A 19,477-nucleotide genomic window follows, 5' to 3' on the forward strand; every position below is an offset into this window, starting at 1 on the left:
ACGTAATTCATTACAAAATAAGAATGAAGTATGTAATTATGTATGTACACAATTATGCTTTTGTTAGTTACGCCTTTTTGCATTTTAGCTAACGATATGTCAACCTACACAACAATATCGACCATTTCAGTAGCACATAGTACCTTTGTTCTCTTATAGTATGTATTGCAAAAACTGCCTCCATACCTGAACCACTACACACCAATTATAATCCAACAGAAATCTAGCTCTATACCAAATTTCAGTGTTCCAGCTCTATCGGTTCACATTAATCCAAATGATTCCAAATTTAGTACCATGTAGTACACTTTGGTAGAACTTCCTACCAATCCAATCCTACACCCCAACAGTGATCCTAACTCCAAATTTCATGATTCCAGCTCTATTAGTTCACCTAAAAATTAAATTGTACAAAATGTTGTTTTGCTGTTAATTACATGCTGGACTAATATATTTTTTTTAATTTGTTTTGTAGATGCGAATCTATTCATTTCTGTTGCTTAGATATTACCAACAATAGTCTTTACTGCTTTCTTTTTACATGGCTGGGGAACCTTTTCTGTTTTCTAGTTTGTTAATAAAAATTCATATATTATATTAGTATACGAACGGTATAGTTTTAAAATAAATTTAAAATTGGTCTGAAATTTGTTACTTAGAATTCATAAATTATATTAAGATATACACTGTATAGCTTTAAGATACGTTTTATAATGCGAAGTACACGTTTGTAGTTTTTGGCATGTTGCGATATTTATTGGCCAGATGGCTTTTTCGTCGCAATGAATAAAATAAATACATGTAGTACACATAAGTACGAATTTCCCAAACAACCAACATATCTTAATTCTACAATGCAGTGCTAATCTTTCGTAAACGCATTCAAAACCACCTTCTTATATTGGCCCTTATCGCTCAACCTTAATTCAAATTTTAAGTTTCAAGTTTTTAACTCCATACATTCACAAATTGTACCAAATTTAGTACATTTTGGTACTGTACGGAATTTCCATCTGTTCTACACTTCATCAGTTTTCAAAATACAAATGGGACCACATTTAGTACTTTATTGTGCTTTTAGTGCCGTTCTAGTACGAATTTCCAACAACTCAGCCGTATCTTTGGACCCCAAATTTCAAGATTTTAGCATCAGAACATTCGTCTGGGCGCTGATGAATCGTTAAGTCAGTCTGTCTATCAATCACTTTACTCTTTATTAGATGATCTAAAATTGACTTTTATTTGGTTAAAATTTCTGATCATTTTTTTAATTATAGCATCTTTTTTTCAATTCGGAGAGTATTTTTCAGTCTGTCTATCAATCACCTTACTCTTTATTAGATGATCTAAAATTGACTTTTATTTGGTTAAAATTTCTGATCATTTTTTAATTATAGCAGCTTTTTTCAATTCGGAGAGTATTTTTAAATGACATTCAATGCCGTTAATTCTATGTATATTTCATAAAAAGGTATATAATAATTTATGACTAAAAATGTAAATATTAAATTACACATGGACAACGAAAAATTATACTCGATATGAGTAATGGCTACACTAACATCGAGGGTGTTGGCGTTGGTGTGTAAACAAACGCAATAGTGCACTTAAACGAAATATATGAGAGAAACTCCTGAACAATAATGCCAAGGAGATTTACTTTGGGCAGCTAAATCCAAAGTGTAGATATGCATTTATGATTTGAATGAACATGGAGATATGGGTATTCTGGCTAATATAAGCACGGAAAACACAGGGAATTTTAACATCTTAAAGTAGATCAAATGGATATTATTCTCAAGAAAGCATCATTTAGAACAAGTAAAAAATATGTTGTTATGATCTAATTTTATAACATACTGATCATTTGTGAGGGAGGTACCGGAAGGAGAGAATTACTGGGCCCCATCTTCGGACTTGATATGGATTTGAAAGATCCTTTCTATGCTTTTGCATTTTATTGGGTTGAAACCCAGTATCAGGAACAATAAACGATGGCAATACTGTTAGGCGTTATGTTTAAGTGTTAGCCAACCTGGCACAGTAGCATCTATATCTGGCGTTCATTCTTTCAAAATGTCAACATGCAGAACTGACAATCAACGAAAACATGAATAATTAGTATGGCTATCGCTAAAACTATGCATGTTGTCATAATATAAATGCAATACATTGAAATGAAAAAAGTTATCCTCTGAGTCCTAACAGTTTGATTTCACGTCATGGGTATTAACATTTACTACACTGAAAATACCATTATATCATGACATATAAAATGAAAGAAAGATAGACCTTTGGAAGTATTTTTGGAAATCGCTATAATTATATGTTAGTAAATTTAAAAACAAGATCCAAACAGATTACAAAATTTTGTCAGATAAACTATTGGTTATTGGCATAGTGTTTCCTCAGATCTTATCAGCTGTTGTATAAATCACAATATTGTTGTGGAAAAGTGGTTCTATAACTTGAACCGTTCTTTGCCATTCACAATTTTCACAAACACTATGTATCATCATTGGGTCACATTTTGCAATAACCAATATATTGACAATATATAGTTCAAAACTTTACAATTCGGGAAATATTATGGATTAATTCAAATCTATATGACAAAGAGCAATATCAAATAACTTCTTTTGTCGGAGCAAGTCGAAAACACCACCAGACGAACAATCTCATTTAGTTTAAAAAATAAAGTGCAATTAATGTCTTGACCGAATTGAAAATCGCACAAGATGGCAGAATGAAGATAAAATCAAATCATGTGATGTGGAATTAATAATTTTGAATTTTGAAATAAAAATAACATGTAAAAAATTAAAAATACGTGTTCTGTGCATACATACATTTCTTAATTTTTTAAATTTATTCATCAATTCATAACATTTGTTTGAATCTCGATAAATCATTAGTTATATTATATGAATATTTAATATTTATGTCAACAAAAACTTAACATATTTTCTAAATTTGTTTGGGCATTCACTTGTATGATCATAATTGTTGTACAAAAACAATATTTGAATTGAGTAGGTCTTGTTAAAGAATGTTTTGAACATTTTATATAACTATAAGTAACTACAAGTTTTTGGTAAAATTGTGGAAATATATTTGGTTAGAATCACACACAAAATAAAAATGATTGCACTTACCTACACATTAACGCCAGTGCTTGTTGCCTTTGTACTTGGGTACGTTGTGATGCGAGTTGCTGAAAATAAAATTATAGAAAGAATTACAAGATATTTATGAATCGAATATGAGTATGTTTATGCACATATACAATATGTGAATATTTTTAAAATATCAATTCAAAAATCCAATAAACATCAAAATTTCGTAATAAGTATTAGAACTCTGTACGAACTCAAATAAAACAACCACCTTTTTATTGTGGAGAATATAAAGACTGTTGCCTTTGCATTTATAGTATTAGCTAAACAAAATTAAAAAATAAATTTTAAAGGGAAATTTTGGGAAAATTTATTTAATTTTCTATAATATTGATTTTTTTAAATATTTTATTTTTCCAAAATTACGCTTACAACGAAGACAACGAAGATATTTTAACCCTTTCAATGTTTTTGTCGAATATATTCGACATTCTTTGCGATTTTTCGGTTATCCTATGTACCGTTACTATTGATGTTTTTGTTTTTGCTGGATGACAGACGAAACTGTCCGAGGGTTAAAATTAAAATTGCTATTTTTTCTAAACTCTATGGCTTTATATGATTTTAAATACAAAACTTTAGATTTTTATTCCGACAAAAAAATTTTTGACACTGAAAGGGTTAAGACATTTTGTTCACAGAAATCTGAACTCTTATAGAAAATTTCTTTTATAACGCAATATTTAATCGGACCCAACTTTTGTCTTACCTTGGATATAACGAACTATTTTACTTGGTCCTTACTAGTACGGTTTAGAGAAACCCAATTTGTTTGTTTTTCTTTTGATCGTCTTAGGGAAACAGGCTTTCTGTCTATTTATGTGTGTCTTTTGCACTGACATTGCTAGTATTCCTAGGACGTTTGCTATTGCAAATAGGATATATCGGTCCGCGTTTGGTGTAGTCCCATATACTAAAAATTATAATATTAACCCACGTTAATATTGACTACCAAAAATTATTATTCATATCGATACCCATTTTGGTGTAGCCCACAATTAGGTATTTTGAGAATTTAAATCATATTCTCTCACGTCTTTTTCGGTATGTTCAAAGTCCTATCATAACATGAGTTTCTCCTAGGAGTCTCCCATTATTTTTGATATTTTGAATGTCATCCTCATTATAGAGGGTATAAAAAGTTCGTCTAGTCCGAACATAACATCATTTTCACGATAGATATCTAAATAAGCTTTGAAATGTTGCACTAAGGTTATTGTTACTCCCAGGAAGTATGGTATTGCAAATGGTAATCGGTCCACGTTTTGGTATAGCTCTCATATAATTGTCCCGCCCAATTGTCGCTATTTTGGGAGTTTTAACCACATTTCCAACATAAAAGCCTACAATTTGGCTTTTCGTTCGTATAACGAATTTTTAGGTTTTCGACTGTCAAAAAGGCGATAATGTCGAAAACGTCATTACCTGTATAAAATGTAACAAATGTAGTAAACGTCATTTATTTCAATATTATCACCATATACATACATATATTTTCTTGAATATATATTTTTTTATTTCTTTACGTATTCCTCTCTAGAATTGATAAAAATTTTAAACTTTTTTGAGAAGAAAACAAATTTACGCAATTTCCAAAATGATTAATGGAAATAGCTATTTCCATTAATGTATGTCATTTACGTCGGAAATGTATGTCATTTACGTCACTGACGTCATTTACGTTTCTGACGGACCATCTCTGATACCTGATACCTTTTCAAGAAACCGACGGGTCTCTTATCTATCTAAAATAATAATAAGAAGATAATTTTCTTTTGATGGTTATAACGATTCAATGTTTTTCTAAAGGGAATCCTTTATATTGAATATTTTAGACGACTATTCCAACGATTTCGTTATTTCATATATTGAGTGACAGAACTAAATATGAAAGACATGTATATTCACAGAAATAGTTCAATTGCATACCTTACTGTCCATTCATGTACACTATTTCGATAATCACGCGTTATTGCCTCTCTAGAATTGATAAAAAATTTTAAACTTTTTTGAGAAGAAAACAAAATTACACAATTTCCGAAATGATTAATGGAAATAGCTATTTTGTCAAAAATGTAATGGTTTTGTGCTGGTTTCCGACGGTTCTGACGTATGTATTATACGTCGGAAATGTATGTCATTTACGTCACTCACGTCATTTACGTTTCTGACGGACCATCTCTGATACCTGATACCTTTTAAGAAGATCATTTTCTTTTGTGTTTAAAATAAGAACTTATCACAACTTATTGTAGAAAAATAAATTAATAAATTAAAATATTTAGCAGTCCCTCTGTGCCATTGTATACTAAACCCCTGTTTCATTGTAAAAATATAAAAAATAACTATGCATATTGTTAGCCATTAACATCTAAACTAACTCTTGATTTATGGAGTGAGTCAATTTATTAACTATATATGCATCTACCGTTAAATGATGCAAACACTTTGAAGCTCGATTTTGAGTGTTTTTTTATTCTTCTTCTAGATTAAATGCGCAATCAGGAATTTCCTAACATGAATTATATGATTGTTGTACTCGCGAATCTAAGTAACTTTATATATATTTTGGGTAGTAATATACAGAGCTTCACAGCAATATCCATCCAAAGTTGAAAATTTTGTGCGATGACATTTCTATAAAAAAAACTATTTATCGGCGAAATTTGTATAACTACATTTGATTCATAAGGGTACTCGCGATCAGTAAGCTGTTTTACAAAACCAAATTTGAATAAAACTGTTTTTGAAACTATCGCGGAGTTAATTGCATTTTCACATTCATGATTTTTGGTACATAGGCTAAGGAAAATATGCTGAAGATGCGCACAGAAGTTGTAGCGGTTTTAAATCTTGTATTTCAAATATAAATTAAATGAATTTCCATTTATTGTAATTCGCGAATTTCTTCACAAATGGTTAAACACATTTGTTTTCTTTGCATGCTTGTCGAATCATTAATTTGACAATTAATAAATTTTTTAATTAAAACAAAACTATTTTTAATTTTCGATCTTTTTAGTATGGTTAAGGGAATACGTTTTTGACGTAATTTTCTAAAATATGTGACGCTTTCTTCTTCAAAATCTTTTAGATGATTGTTAAATATCGGTAGATTCTTCTGATAACAGTTTCGACTTTAAAAATGGGCAAATATTTTGCAATTACAATACATAAAAATGATAAACATTAAAAAGCATGCAAATCGCGTATTGGTTGAAATCAGTTGTTGTACATGCGTTGCGTTGTTTAGCGACAAATCAGGAAAGAACACAAAAAACTTGTTTTTACTTGTTACCACGATCACACGCTTCCAATTTATTTATTACCAATATTTTAAGATTTTGACAAGAACACTTTATTTTATAGAAATGCATTTAAATTATATGCAATATGTTCATATTTCGCGAGTTATAAGCTATATTCACATATGTACACAGGAAGTGATTATTTTAATATGTGTTAATTTTTTGGGTGAAATTCAACTAATACAAAAGAATAAATCCAATATTTTTTTCTGAAATTTCTATTATTATTAAAAAATAAATATGATGGCATTATTTTTTTCAAGCCAAAAACAAATAATTTTCCACAATATCTTGCTTTGTTGTGGCTGTAATTTACAAACCGCTGCACATATTTGTGTGATTTTGATACCGTTTTATTGATATGTAGCATACCAATTTTAGTTATCACGAAGACACTGTTCAATTCTACGTTGTCAAATCCACTTCGATCCTTTTGTAAGTACAAAAGTACATAAGAAAAATTGGATTTAAAATTGATATGCTACCAGAAAACCATTTATTAGCGGTGTTAATATTCAACGACGTGTTTTTTTTTTGCAAAAAGCACCAAAATGTTTTTACGGATGAGAACAAATTCTATATAAAAAGATTGGATGGAGAACAATAGGAACATATCTCGTTATAATCCATCCATTTTATTGATTTATTTACGACAGCAAAGGACTATTTAAACATTCTAAAGCAAAAATTGAAGCAAAATATAGTCCAAATGAGGATCTCGCGGGACGTTATCTTTCAATAGGATAATGATCCCAGACGTATCACGCTAGATTCCAGACTTTGGATCCTGTACAAGATCTTAATCATATTGCAAATTTGAGTTAATTGAAATGGAAAATATGAAACATTATAGCATCAGAATCGTGAGGGACCTCAAAACAGTTTAAAAGGCGGAATGGGATCAAATATCACCCGGGTTAACCTCCAAACTAGTCGAATCCTTCGCAGTCATAAAAAAGCATCTACAACTTTATATTTTTTTGTTGGTATTTTTACACTATACGGCTTTTGTCATCCATAATATGAAAACTTCACCATCTAGTGGCTGAAAAAATTAATTTGGTATACTTAAGCATGTTTTTTTCATAAAAATTATAAATCTAGGTGCAATTTTGAATAATCCGTAATCTAGCGTTAAAATAGTTTGTGGTTTATAAAACAATTCCATTTAATTGCATACCATTACAAAATTACAATTGTTTTGCTAAAAATTTTCATTGTAAACATTGTAAAAAACAGCCATAAATATGTACCGTTATTCCCTTTTGACTAATTATACCGAATTATTTTTTATTTCCTTAAATGCAGTCTACAGTTTAATATCTCTCATTTTATCCCATTTTTATGTCAACATAAAACTGTTACGAGACGTCGAGCATATTTTTAGTAAAATAACACTAATAATCCGAAATTTTTATTTACACTCGATCCGACAATCGTTTTGACAAAAAGAGTTCAAAAATTAATTAGTCTCTTAACTACTTTTAGCCAATGTTTGTAGGATGTGTACTCATAATATATATTAATACTACCTGTTGTTGGTGGGCAAGAGTTTGCTTCATGAGAACCATTTTAATACTCTGCTCCATCGCGTATTTCTTTGCTTTACTGACGGCATCATGTTGGTCCGATGATAGTTTTGGAAGTGCGCCGCCGAGCAATCCCAATAATGGCGATCTGGTTCCAGGGCCAAATTTAACATCACCTGTCTGCTTAAGATCGTATACAGGCTGTGAAATGTAAGGAATTTTACTATCTGATTTTCCTGAAAATAAATGAAAGCATGTGCTAATTATTATGTGAACATCAACAGTGCTTTGGCACGTACGGTGAAAGTTTAAAACTTTAACATCTAAAGACTATTATTTTGTTCACGTACTTCTATTCGGATAAAGCAGATTGCCACACAATTTTTTGGAAAACAAGTAAAATCTTCAAAACTATGTGGTAATTGTTCTAAATCAGAAAAACAGTATATGAGATCTTGAAACCAATATATGCGATAAAAGTTTGCGTTTCAACGGTTCTTTAACAATAAAAACTAAAACAATGTGCATGAAGTTCGGATTAGGACAGAAAATAACAAAATACTACATAAAATGTTGCTAGAGAATGTATGTGTGAGTGTGGATATATGTCTCCAACTAACCATTTTGTTGGCTATTAATAATGACATTGTGTAAAGTTTCAAAAATGGCTGAATGCAATTGCACATATTCAGACATGTCACATATTCCGATAAGAATGGTTTCTATTGCATATTTCCATTCTGATCGTTTTTATTTTACCTTCTCCAAATTCCGATCGATTTGATGAATTCAGAAAACTGAAATTATATCCCTTTTCATATTTTAAATAGGACAATATTACTTTAATCGAAACCAAAACCATAAAAATGTATATAATTTAAAACAATAAAAAAATAATACAATTGTTTTTGTTGTTATCATTAACCTGTGATGTATTATTTTACTTGTTGGATTCGTTCCGGCTTTAGATTAAATAAAAATCAGTATTTTGTTTTCTATTTTTTATTTTCCTATATTTCGACTGTCTTCGACAATCATCTTCAGGGAAATAGTTATGAAAGAAGCAAGAGATTTGTTACACCGTCTATGCTAAACTGCAACTGCTTTGGAATAACAGATTTTGAAGAATTTTGTTTTATTTAATTTTTCTATTTTTGTTATAGTGTTTCATTCGTATTGTAAAATTCAAGGTCAATTAAGGTCGTATAAGAAGCGAATATTATCGGCAATTGTGGTTGGAAATCCCCCATACTGTCAATTGTTTTGCTTACGTACGGAGAAGTACAAACTCGGGTGAAATCATCTAGCCTTATTAGCCCATACTAAAATTATTAATTATTTTGGTTTGAAGAAAATTGGGGTTTAACGAAAAAATGTGTGGAAACACTTCGTCAAAAAGTGCTTTATTTTTTTGATAAATAACTATAGGTAATTAATTCCACTTTCAATCGGAATTCATGTCTGTGACTTGCCTGACAGATTTTGTTTTGATTATAGCAGTGTTGCCATATTTCAACTATACAAATGGAGTTCGTTTCAGTTTTCAGAATTCAGCAAATCGATCGGAATCTAAACAAAACTAACGAAATGTAATTACGGAATTAAAATCAAAACTTTTGATAATAAAACAATAACAAAAAAGAATAAGATAAAACAAAAAATTAATAGTCAGATGTATAGTATTTTTTATTTTCTATAGAACGTTGTGACCTGCTGCGACTTGTTTGGTCCATTTTTCAATTTTGTTTTGAAACGCTGTACTTAGATTTTTGTCAAAAGTTGCACCAAAGGTTGAATTAGTACGTCAAGAATGATTGATTGAAAAAATAATTTTTCCCCAATTTTGTTAGTAATAAATATAAATGTTGTTTTATGAAATAAAATATTCGATTTTAACACTTATAGTATAATAGTAACATTGAACACACATTTGCATAGTTTTAATATTTTGTATGGCCGCCCTGTTCTTTGGTTGCCGTTTAGCTACTAGGTCAACTACCGATATATTAAATGAAAATCGAACTTTTTATACCTCTCAATACATAGATTCCTTAAATAGGTCAGGACATTTATATGGGGACTATGTTAGAGCATTATGTGGTAGTAAGTTGTCCACGCTCTGAAAAAATAATGGTCAAATTATAGACACTCAGGTTAGAAAACGGGGGAAAGAACTTCAACATACCAAAAATTAAGCGGGAAATATGTATGACGCCTTTTTAAAACATTAAGCTATTGTGTATAATTTCTGAAAATACGTTTCTTAATCAGTTATGACAAATTATAGCCTATGAAAATATTGGTCAAAGTCGTTATAATACCGAAAATGAGGTGGAACCTGTATATAGGAGCTATATCAAAACTTGGACCTAAATAGAAAAAATTTCGGAATATGTATTTTACCCTCCAATATTCCGGAATGACATATTACAGTTACTACAATGGGAATGGAGGTATATTAGTTTTTGTTTTGAGAACTAGGGAGGATACCAGTATATGGGGGGCTACGCGGAAACGTTGACCAATGTTGATCATTTTTGGTAAGAAGATTATATGGGGCCTTTTCGTAAGCTTGGGCGAATATAAAATTACAGCCAAATACCGAATATTGAGGAATGTCATTATATGGGGGTTATCCGGATACTTGGGCTAATATAGATAATTTAAATATGGTGATTTTCAGCTCTATTAGTATCCCAAATCTGTTGAAAAACGTGTCAAAAGGCTTCAAAAAAGCTAATATTGGGGGGTTACCCTAATATTATTATGGGAGCTAACCTAAAGGGAGGGTACAAATAGCTTACTTAATATTGTGCTACGGTTATGTCGAAGTCTTATAAATATATTGGGAAAATTTTATTAAATCCGAAAGTCAAACTTATGAATGCATTTGAATTAATTTTCCACGAATTCAATTATTAATAATATTATTAATAACTCTATAACAAGGTATTACAAACGATCTGTACACTCAACCTTATGGTGGAGGGTATAAAACAAAATTTAAATGTCGAAAATTATACGTCAACAATATTGCTAAAGGAAGACAACGATTGCCAGGTCAACTAGTTATTATATACATACGCCATTGTGACATGTTCCGAGTGTTTTTGAATAATCATACTTTTATAGATTCCCATTTTTTTTAAAATGGTGTGCGCAATTCCGATCGAAAGTGCGGTTCGAAATCTAGTTTCGTTCAATGTGTTACGAACTGTATTCAATAACTATCAACAAAAAACATATGTTTTTAATGGATTTGCTATTTGTTTAACAACAAAATGAAGAAAAAATGCCCAAACGTTTGCTGCGCGTAGGAATGCATTGTTTATAAAAAATCTGCCATGTCTGCCATATAGAGGTCACAAAATTCTAGCCTTTACTATAACACGCTGTTATTAAAATGATCCTTTTTATTTTCTTTAATTTTACTAGAAAAGCTAATCTGAATACTGAATACTTTTAATTAAATATTGTAAAGATATGTTAAATATTAACTCTGCATTATTTTTTTAACTTTTAAGTGCTCAGAAATAACACGTACAATCTTATCTTTTTCGATCCACAACGCTATAGTGGGAAAATGTTGCACATTCGAGCAAACTCAAAATGCAGCACATGGGTGATAAAAAGAAAAGACTTAGTTACACCGCTTATAACTCAAGAACGGCTATACCTATTTTGGTGATTGGTGAATTTAGAATGGTGCATGATCTGGGTAGGATAATATCAAAAAAAAATCGCGAAAATCTGCGAAAAATTTACAAAATATATATATATATATATATCGTCAGATAAAATGCAAAAAGGAATAACTAACGAAAGCATAATTGTGTAGAAGAATCAAAAAAAAAAAAAAAACAGGTTTGAATGAAAACTATAAACATGTCAAAAAAAGTATGCCCGGCAGGGTGATATTGCATATCGTTAGCTGAAATGCAAAAAGGCGTAACTAACAAAAGCATAATTGTGTAGGAGAAGCAAAAAACAGTTTTGAATGAAAATTATAAACATGTCATGTGAAATGAAAAAATATGCCCGGCAGGGTGATATTGCATATGACGAATAATAGACTATATTTTTTTTAACAAATTTAGTTATTTAGTTTAATGGCAGTCATAACAATTAAGTAAACACGTGAATTTTTTGTTAGTTACGCCTTTTTGCATTTTAGCTAACGTATGACGAATAATAGACTATAATTTTTTTAGCAAATTTAGTTATTTAGTTTAATGACAGTCATAACAATTAAGGGGACCCCGCCCCCATTCTCGGGGTCAAAGTTTTTTTTGATTTAAATCGAATCTACACTAATTCAAGAATGTCCTTACAAAATTTCAAGTGAAAATCTCAAGAACTCTTGAAAATATAGCCGATTTATTGTGTCAGCATCAAGTGACGGCTAAAGTGCTTCTCAAACTTTAAACGCGTTTTTCTCATTTGCGAATGGCAGGCACGATAACTCAAAAACTAATAACACAATCGATTCCAAATTTTTACACGTTTCTCTGTGAGTGTATAGCTATTGTATGAACTAGGATAAAGCCAATCGGTAAAGATCTTCCTTATTTTTAAACTTGGTTTTTGGTCAAAAATTGGCGATTTTCCAAAAATATTTTTTCAAAGGTCCGCCATTTTGTTAATTTTAGAGCGAAGTCAATAATCCTAGTTCAAACGAGAGCCAGACATGTACTCTTTCTAACACCGTTGGAATTTTCGGATTCTGATGTTCCAGCGAGGAGTTATCATGCCCGCCATCAAAAATAAGGACTTTTCTTTAATTACAAAAAACAACAATAAAACAATAACAAAAATTTTTTGTAAATTATTTTTCTTCTCTTTTAAATCTTCAAATATATATGTGCAAAGTTACAAACCTTAACATGCATTGGTATTGATTTACCAGCCCATTGAAAATTTTGAAAAATTAAAATCGAGAATGGGTGGGGTTCCCTTAAGTAAAAACGTGAATTTTTTGTTAGTTACGCCTTTTTGCATTTATCAAATAAACCCACTTGTAGTTACGTCCTTTTGTTTTTTGTTAATTAATAATTTTTTGACCGCAGACGTGTAAAACTTTGTCAACACATGTAGTTTATTGACATTCACAATATTTATTAAAAAAAGTCAATTTTCAATTTTTTGTTATTTACGCCTTTTTTTCATTTTAGCTAACGTAATATGTATATATATATATATTGTTGTTGTGGCGCGATAATATCTTTGAAAAAATCGATTTATTTTGCACTGTTTGAATGCGCACAATAAATTTAAACACAGCACTGATTTTATTTTTTAATAAAAAAATGCCAAGTATCAGCTGTCCTTACTGGATGACCTAAAATATGGGAAATTACAAAATTCTTTTAAAATTCCATACAAAAAATGATAAAAATTTTTTGTGAGCACATTCATGATTTTTGGTACATAGGTTACGAAAAATATGCTGATTCGAAATATGTCCACGTTCACAAATTCGGATGCTGCGCACAAAAGTTATAGCGATTTTAAATCTTGTATTTCAAATATAAATTAAATTAATTCCTATTTGTTTTAATTCGCGAATTTCTCCACAAATAGTTAAACACATTTGTTTTCTTTGCATACTTGTCAAATCACATTGAAATACGGTTTAATAGTCGCGAAAAACAAATAGAAGCATGAAGATAACTGAAAAGAAAATAAATTAATTTTTTAATTAAATTGAAATGTTTTTTCAATTTTCTTTAATCTTCTAAAATATGCGACGCTTTTTTCTTCAAATTCTTTTAGATTATTGTTAAATATCGGTATATTCATCTGATAACAGTTTCGACTGTAAATGACTAAATATATTGCAGTTACAATACATTAAAATTATCAATATTTAAAAGCATGCAATTCGCGTATTAGTTGAAATCAGTTGAGGCGCATGCGGTTTTCGTATAAACCGAATCAATGTCTTTCAATAATTATGAATTTTTCGACGTTTAATTTAGGGTTCATAGTGTGCCGCTCGATGCACTTTACTATGCAAAGACCCTAAAAATGGCTTAAAATCGCGCAACTTGATAACGATTTTTATGCGCATCCGATTTCAGTAATCTCCTATGAAAATACACAAAAAGATACCTATTTTAAAAGGATCGGTTAAGAACCGCGGATGTGCCTCCACAATCGTTTTTTGATAAAATACGCATATTATTCGCGTATCGATATATTCTTTTCCTATTTTCACACAGATTCGCAAATATGATAACACAAGAATGAATGTATGTGAAAACAATTCGAAGAAAAACGCGATTATATACGCGAATTTGTCAAAATAAGTTTTTGCAGTTTTTCCCACATTCAAGGTACCTATATCCGCCGTTTTATTGGGCGGAATTGAACATGGATGACCTCATTAGATCCGGCACGTAAAAAAACTAAAATCACACGGGGTTCCACGGAATTTTAATGGACTTTCTTAATTTTAGACCCAAAAAATATGTTTTTACAAAAATTTACGCACCAAATTTTCGTCTTTGGAATCCAATTGCAAAGAAGCTACGGTGAGCACATTCATGAGATATACACTAAACGAAGCAAAATCACGAGTTCTACAATCCTATAATTAGTTTAGTCCATTATCTGGATGCGCATCCTAATTATAAGAAAAAAAAAACAGCAAAAATCCGGCTTCAAAATATCAGCAACCTTTTTGGGTGGAGGCAGTGATTATATCGAAAAATCATACATTAGAACCATATTGTCCATGGGGTATTCTGCAACTTAGTCACTGATCACATGTGCGTGCGTTGTGTAGTTTAGCCACAAATCAGGAAGGAACACAAATAACTCGTTGGCTTCAACACATTTTCACCCATTTTTTTTTACATTACCACCATCACAGCTTCCACGCAACTTATTATTTATTACCAATATTTTAAGATTTTGACAAGAACACTTCATTTAAAAAAAAGCATTTAAATTATATGCAATATGTTCATATTTCGCGAGTTATAACCTTGCAAACCTCAACTTCAAGGAATTTAAAAGAATTTTGTAATTTCCCATATAAACCTTGAAACTATTTTATGTGAATATGAAACAAGTAAAAAAGTGTCAGTCGGTGTCGCCGACAGATATATGCCTTCATCATATGGTATGGTGGTCCCCATATAACGGTACCCCAAAATTAAGGCTTTTCTTCATTTTTTTGTAACTAATCAGCTATAACAAGGAATTTTTGTTTCGCACTGGGTGGAAAAGTACCCTGTGCAAAGTTCTATCGCTATCGGAGAAATATTTTATGTCTTTAGTGCAGAATTTGTATAAAATCGTCGAAAATGTATCGAAATTTCAACCGATTTTCACGAAACTAGACTCAATTCAGTACGCTACGCCAAATTTCGTGCAAATCAAAATGCACCATTACATAAAATCGGACGATATTATCAGCCTTATTCTGGATGTCAATTCCACGTGAATTTACTCGCTCTTCCCCTTCGTCTTATTCTGAACAACATTTTTGTGTGAATTTTTTCGCATTCTCGCTTTCGCCTTATTCTGAATGAAGTTCGAAAGCGAAAAAATCCGATTTGGGAAAAAAATAGGTATTCTGGATTACAGGGAGTTGGAGAATGAGATGAAATTTTGTGCGAAATTTTTCGCTAATAAATTCAAAGTGAGTTGACCACAAAAACATAAGTTATAAATATTTTTATGAAAAATATTATGCCAAATTTCGTGCAAATCAAAAATGCACCATTACATAAAATCAGACGATATTATCAGCCTTATTCTGGATGTCAATTCCACGTGAATTTACTCGCTCTTCCCCTTCGTCTTATTCTGAACAAGATTTTTGTGTGAATTTTTTCGCATTCTCGCTTTCGCCTTATTCTGAATGAAGTTCGAAAGAGAAAAAATCCGATTTGGGAAAAAATAGGTATTCTGGATTACAGGGAGTAGGAGAATGAGATGAAATTTTGTGCGAAATTTTTCGCTAATAAATTCAAAGTGAGTTGACCACAAAAACATAAGTTATAAATATTTTTATGAAAAATATTAACACAATACTTATTCTATGACGATTTAGAATATTATAAATGATAATAAGCAAATATTTATCTGGAAAACAGCAAATAAAATGCCTTTGGAAATCCTATTGATAATGATGCATGCTGAACCAAATATTGCCAAGGAATGTATAAAGGTAATAATGAATATTTAAGTCGAGTTTGATGCATTTGGGAGGCGAAAACAGACATTTTGGGTGAGGATCTGTCTCTCAAGAAAAAAATTATAGACAAACCAAATTTGCCTAATGAGCCGCTTAACAGTGAAAACTTAAATAAAAATTATGAAACAACATAAAAAAAAATACAAAAAATATTTTTGTTTCAAAATTATTGTTTGCATTATTTGAAGGAAGAAATAAAGGAGTAGGCCACTTTAAGAATTTGGAGAGATAAAATATCGAAATTAAAAGGCACACAATTATGTGCCTGTGTTTTTGCCATCATAAAAAATGTTCTTTTATTTGTAATCTATTGTCTACAGCTGTTCATTGTTTTGATGCAATTTGGTACAACAACTATACCAAATTACATCAAAACAATGAACAGCTGTTTCACATGTCATATTGTAGGTTGCCATATTTTCAAACTTTAATTAATTTTCTTTTAATTACAAAGAATTTATAAAGAGGATTCTTGATATTTCACATTTGTATTGTTATAAAGTTTAAACAACAATAACAAGTAACAATTTTTAATAAAATAATCAATAAATAAAATATTGAAAAATATTACACAATTAAAATACAATGGGGCAACATACATTGCAACTTAAATTACAATATGGCAACACACATTACAACTTAAATTATAATATTGTTACGAATATAACTTTAGATTTAAGTTAATTTAGATTAATTCCGTTAATTTAAGAATTTAAATTGTAACCTAAATTTCTACTACGCAGTTTATTCGAATACTTTACAACAACTACTGTATAGATTTTTCTACATTCTTCCATTTCCTCTTTCATTTTCTATTTTGTTATTGACGTACAATTCTTGTTAAACGTCATCATTGATGATCGCTTAATTCCTCTTTCTTTGTTACTCCCTCGCCTGTATATGTGTTGTTGTTATTGTTCACTCAATGTAAGTTTGTATGTGTGTGTTGCATTGGTAGATTGTTCGTAATCTAGGTGTTACCAGATCGTCTAGAAACTTCTGTGGCGACAGGCAAGGCTCATATAAATAGGGGAAATGGAAAGGCAGTTAGTCAGTTGTGAATCAGATCGCGAATTGAAACAGTCAAGTAACGTAAAGTAACGTGCGAAGTAAAGTTGTGTCAATAAACTCATTGTAATAATCGTAATCAGAAAGAACCCGCGTTTTATTTGGTACTAATTGTATTGGGAAATAAAACAACGTCTACACGGAATTAAGTAAAATCCAAGAACGTAACAATTGGTGTCGGAAGTGAGATTACGATAATACTACGATGAAGTTTAAGGATCTACGAGTGGAAGACTTGAAGAAGGAGCTCAATAAATTGGAATTGTCCTCTACTGGCAACAAGGGTGAACTACAAAAACGTCTGTTGGATGAGTTCGAGCGCCGTGGTATGAACATCGATACATATGAGTTTGACAGTAAGGATGAAGTGGATTTATCGGAAATGGGCGAATCCAACGGTGGGGAAGTCTCGTCAGTAGCTGCCAGAGATGACGATTTAAGAGAAATGCTGGCTAAAATGTTTGAGGAAAATTCCAGAAGGAGCGGAGAGAATTCCAGAAAGTTAGAAGAAAACACGAGACGAATGTTCGAAGAGAATTCCAGAAAGTTAGATGAACTCAGGGCAGAGAATTGTAGAATGTTTGACGAAAATTCAAGCCGTCAGAGATTGGCCGCAGCCCCGAAATCTCCATGAGCTGCTTTCTGGGTCTCTGCACCTACTACCGTCGATTTGTCCCAAATTTTGCCAACGTCGCCGCCTGTCTACACCGCTTGACGCAAAAAGGCCAGAGGTTTCAGTGGGGCAACGACCAAGAAGAGGCATTCAGAATGCTCAAAGACCTGCTACGCAGAGCCCCCATTTTGGCATACCCTATACCTGGCGGCAGGTTTGCTCTGGGCACAGACGCAAGTGCGTGCGGCATCGGTGGCGTCCTTTCCCAGGAAATCGACGGACAGGAAAAAGTCATCGGGTACTACAGCCGGACATTGTCGAAACCTGAGAGGAATTACTGTGTGACGAGGAGAGAGCTGCTTGCTGTCCTTGAGAGCGTTAAACACTTCCACAAATACCTATATGGCCAGCATTTCCTGCTGAGGACCGATCACGCTGCTCTCCAATGGTTGCTGCAGTTTAAGAATCCGGAAGGTCAACTAGCCCGTTGGATCGAGAGGCTCCAGAGTTATGACTTCAGAATCGAGCAAAGAAAAGGCGGAAAACACGGTAATGCTGATGCCCTGTCTCGTCGCCCATGCAAGGTAGAATGCAGGCATTGCTCAAAGGCTGAGTGTAAAGAGAATATCGTTGATGTCCGACTATTGCAGTTTGAGTCGGGTTAAGATTGGTCGACGGAACAAAGAGGGGATCCCATTCTGGGCAAAATAATTTCGGCCATAGAAACGGGCAAGCGACCTAGTCGCAAAGAAATTACCTCCGAAAGCCCTCTTTTAAAATCCTACTGGGCCCAGTGGGACAGTCTACTTATAATAGATGGTTGCTTATATCGCAAATGGGAAAGTGAAGACGGTAAATCTCACCGGAACTTGATCGTCGTCCCAGACTCCAAAATAAGAGATGTCTTGTCGGAGTTTCACGATGGGCCAAGTGGAGGACATCTTGGCATAGCAAAAACCGCTGAAAAGGTAAAGCAGAGATTCTACTGGGTCGGCAATTGTGAAAGGTGCATAAGAGCTAAAGGTCCAACACGGAAGAGTCGAGGCTACATGCAGCAGTATAATTCAGGAGCCCCTTTTGAAAGAATCGCAATGGATGTAGCTGGACCGTTCCCAATAAGTGACTCTGGGAACCGGTATGTCTTAGTGGTCATGGATTACTTCAGCAAATGGCCAGAGGTTTATGCTATCCCAAATTAAGAAGCCAGGACAATTGTGGATGTGTTCAGCAAAAATTGGATTTGTCGCTATGGTGTTCCATCGGAGGTTCATTCCGATCAAGGTAGGAATTTTGAATCAGCGATCTTCAAGGAAATGTGTGACTCCTACGGAATCAAGAAAACCAGAACGACGCCCCTACATCCACAATCAGATGGCATGGTGGAAAGATTCAATCGCACCCTGGAAGAACATCTACGGAAAGTGGTGGACAGTGACCAACGAGACTGGGATGAGCATATTCCAAAGTTTTTACTGGCTTATAGATCGGCCATTCATGATTCCACATCCCGGACCCCAGCCAAAGATCTGTTCGGAAATAAATTAAAGCTACCTGGCGATTTGATATTCGGTGCTACC

At 32.2% G+C, this 19,477-nt stretch overlaps 1 protein-coding gene across 1 annotated transcript in view; it reads right to left on the minus strand.

Moving 5' to 3' along the window:
* LOC133325222 (poly(U)-binding-splicing factor half pint) overlaps positions 1 to 19,477 on the minus strand; it is a 106,915-nt gene that overhangs the window by 26,100 nt on the left and 61,338 nt on the right. Inside the window, exons 2-3 of the mRNA XM_061534003.1 lie at positions 8,017 to 8,249; positions 3,156 to 3,214 (exon numbers count right to left, since the gene is read on the minus strand). Of these exons, the coding sequence (XP_061389987.1) occupies positions 3,156 to 3,214; positions 8,017 to 8,249 (292 nt within the window). The remainder of the gene's footprint in view (positions 1 to 3,155; positions 3,215 to 8,016; positions 8,250 to 19,477) is intronic.

This window comes from Musca vetustissima, unplaced genomic scaffold, assembly GCF_032173495.1.
Source record: "Musca vetustissima isolate MV318-11 ecotype Yass unplaced genomic scaffold, APGP_CSIRO_Mvet_v1 utg11272, whole genome shotgun sequence".
NCBI classification, from domain to species: Eukaryota; Metazoa; Arthropoda; class Insecta; order Diptera; family Muscidae; genus Musca; species Musca vetustissima.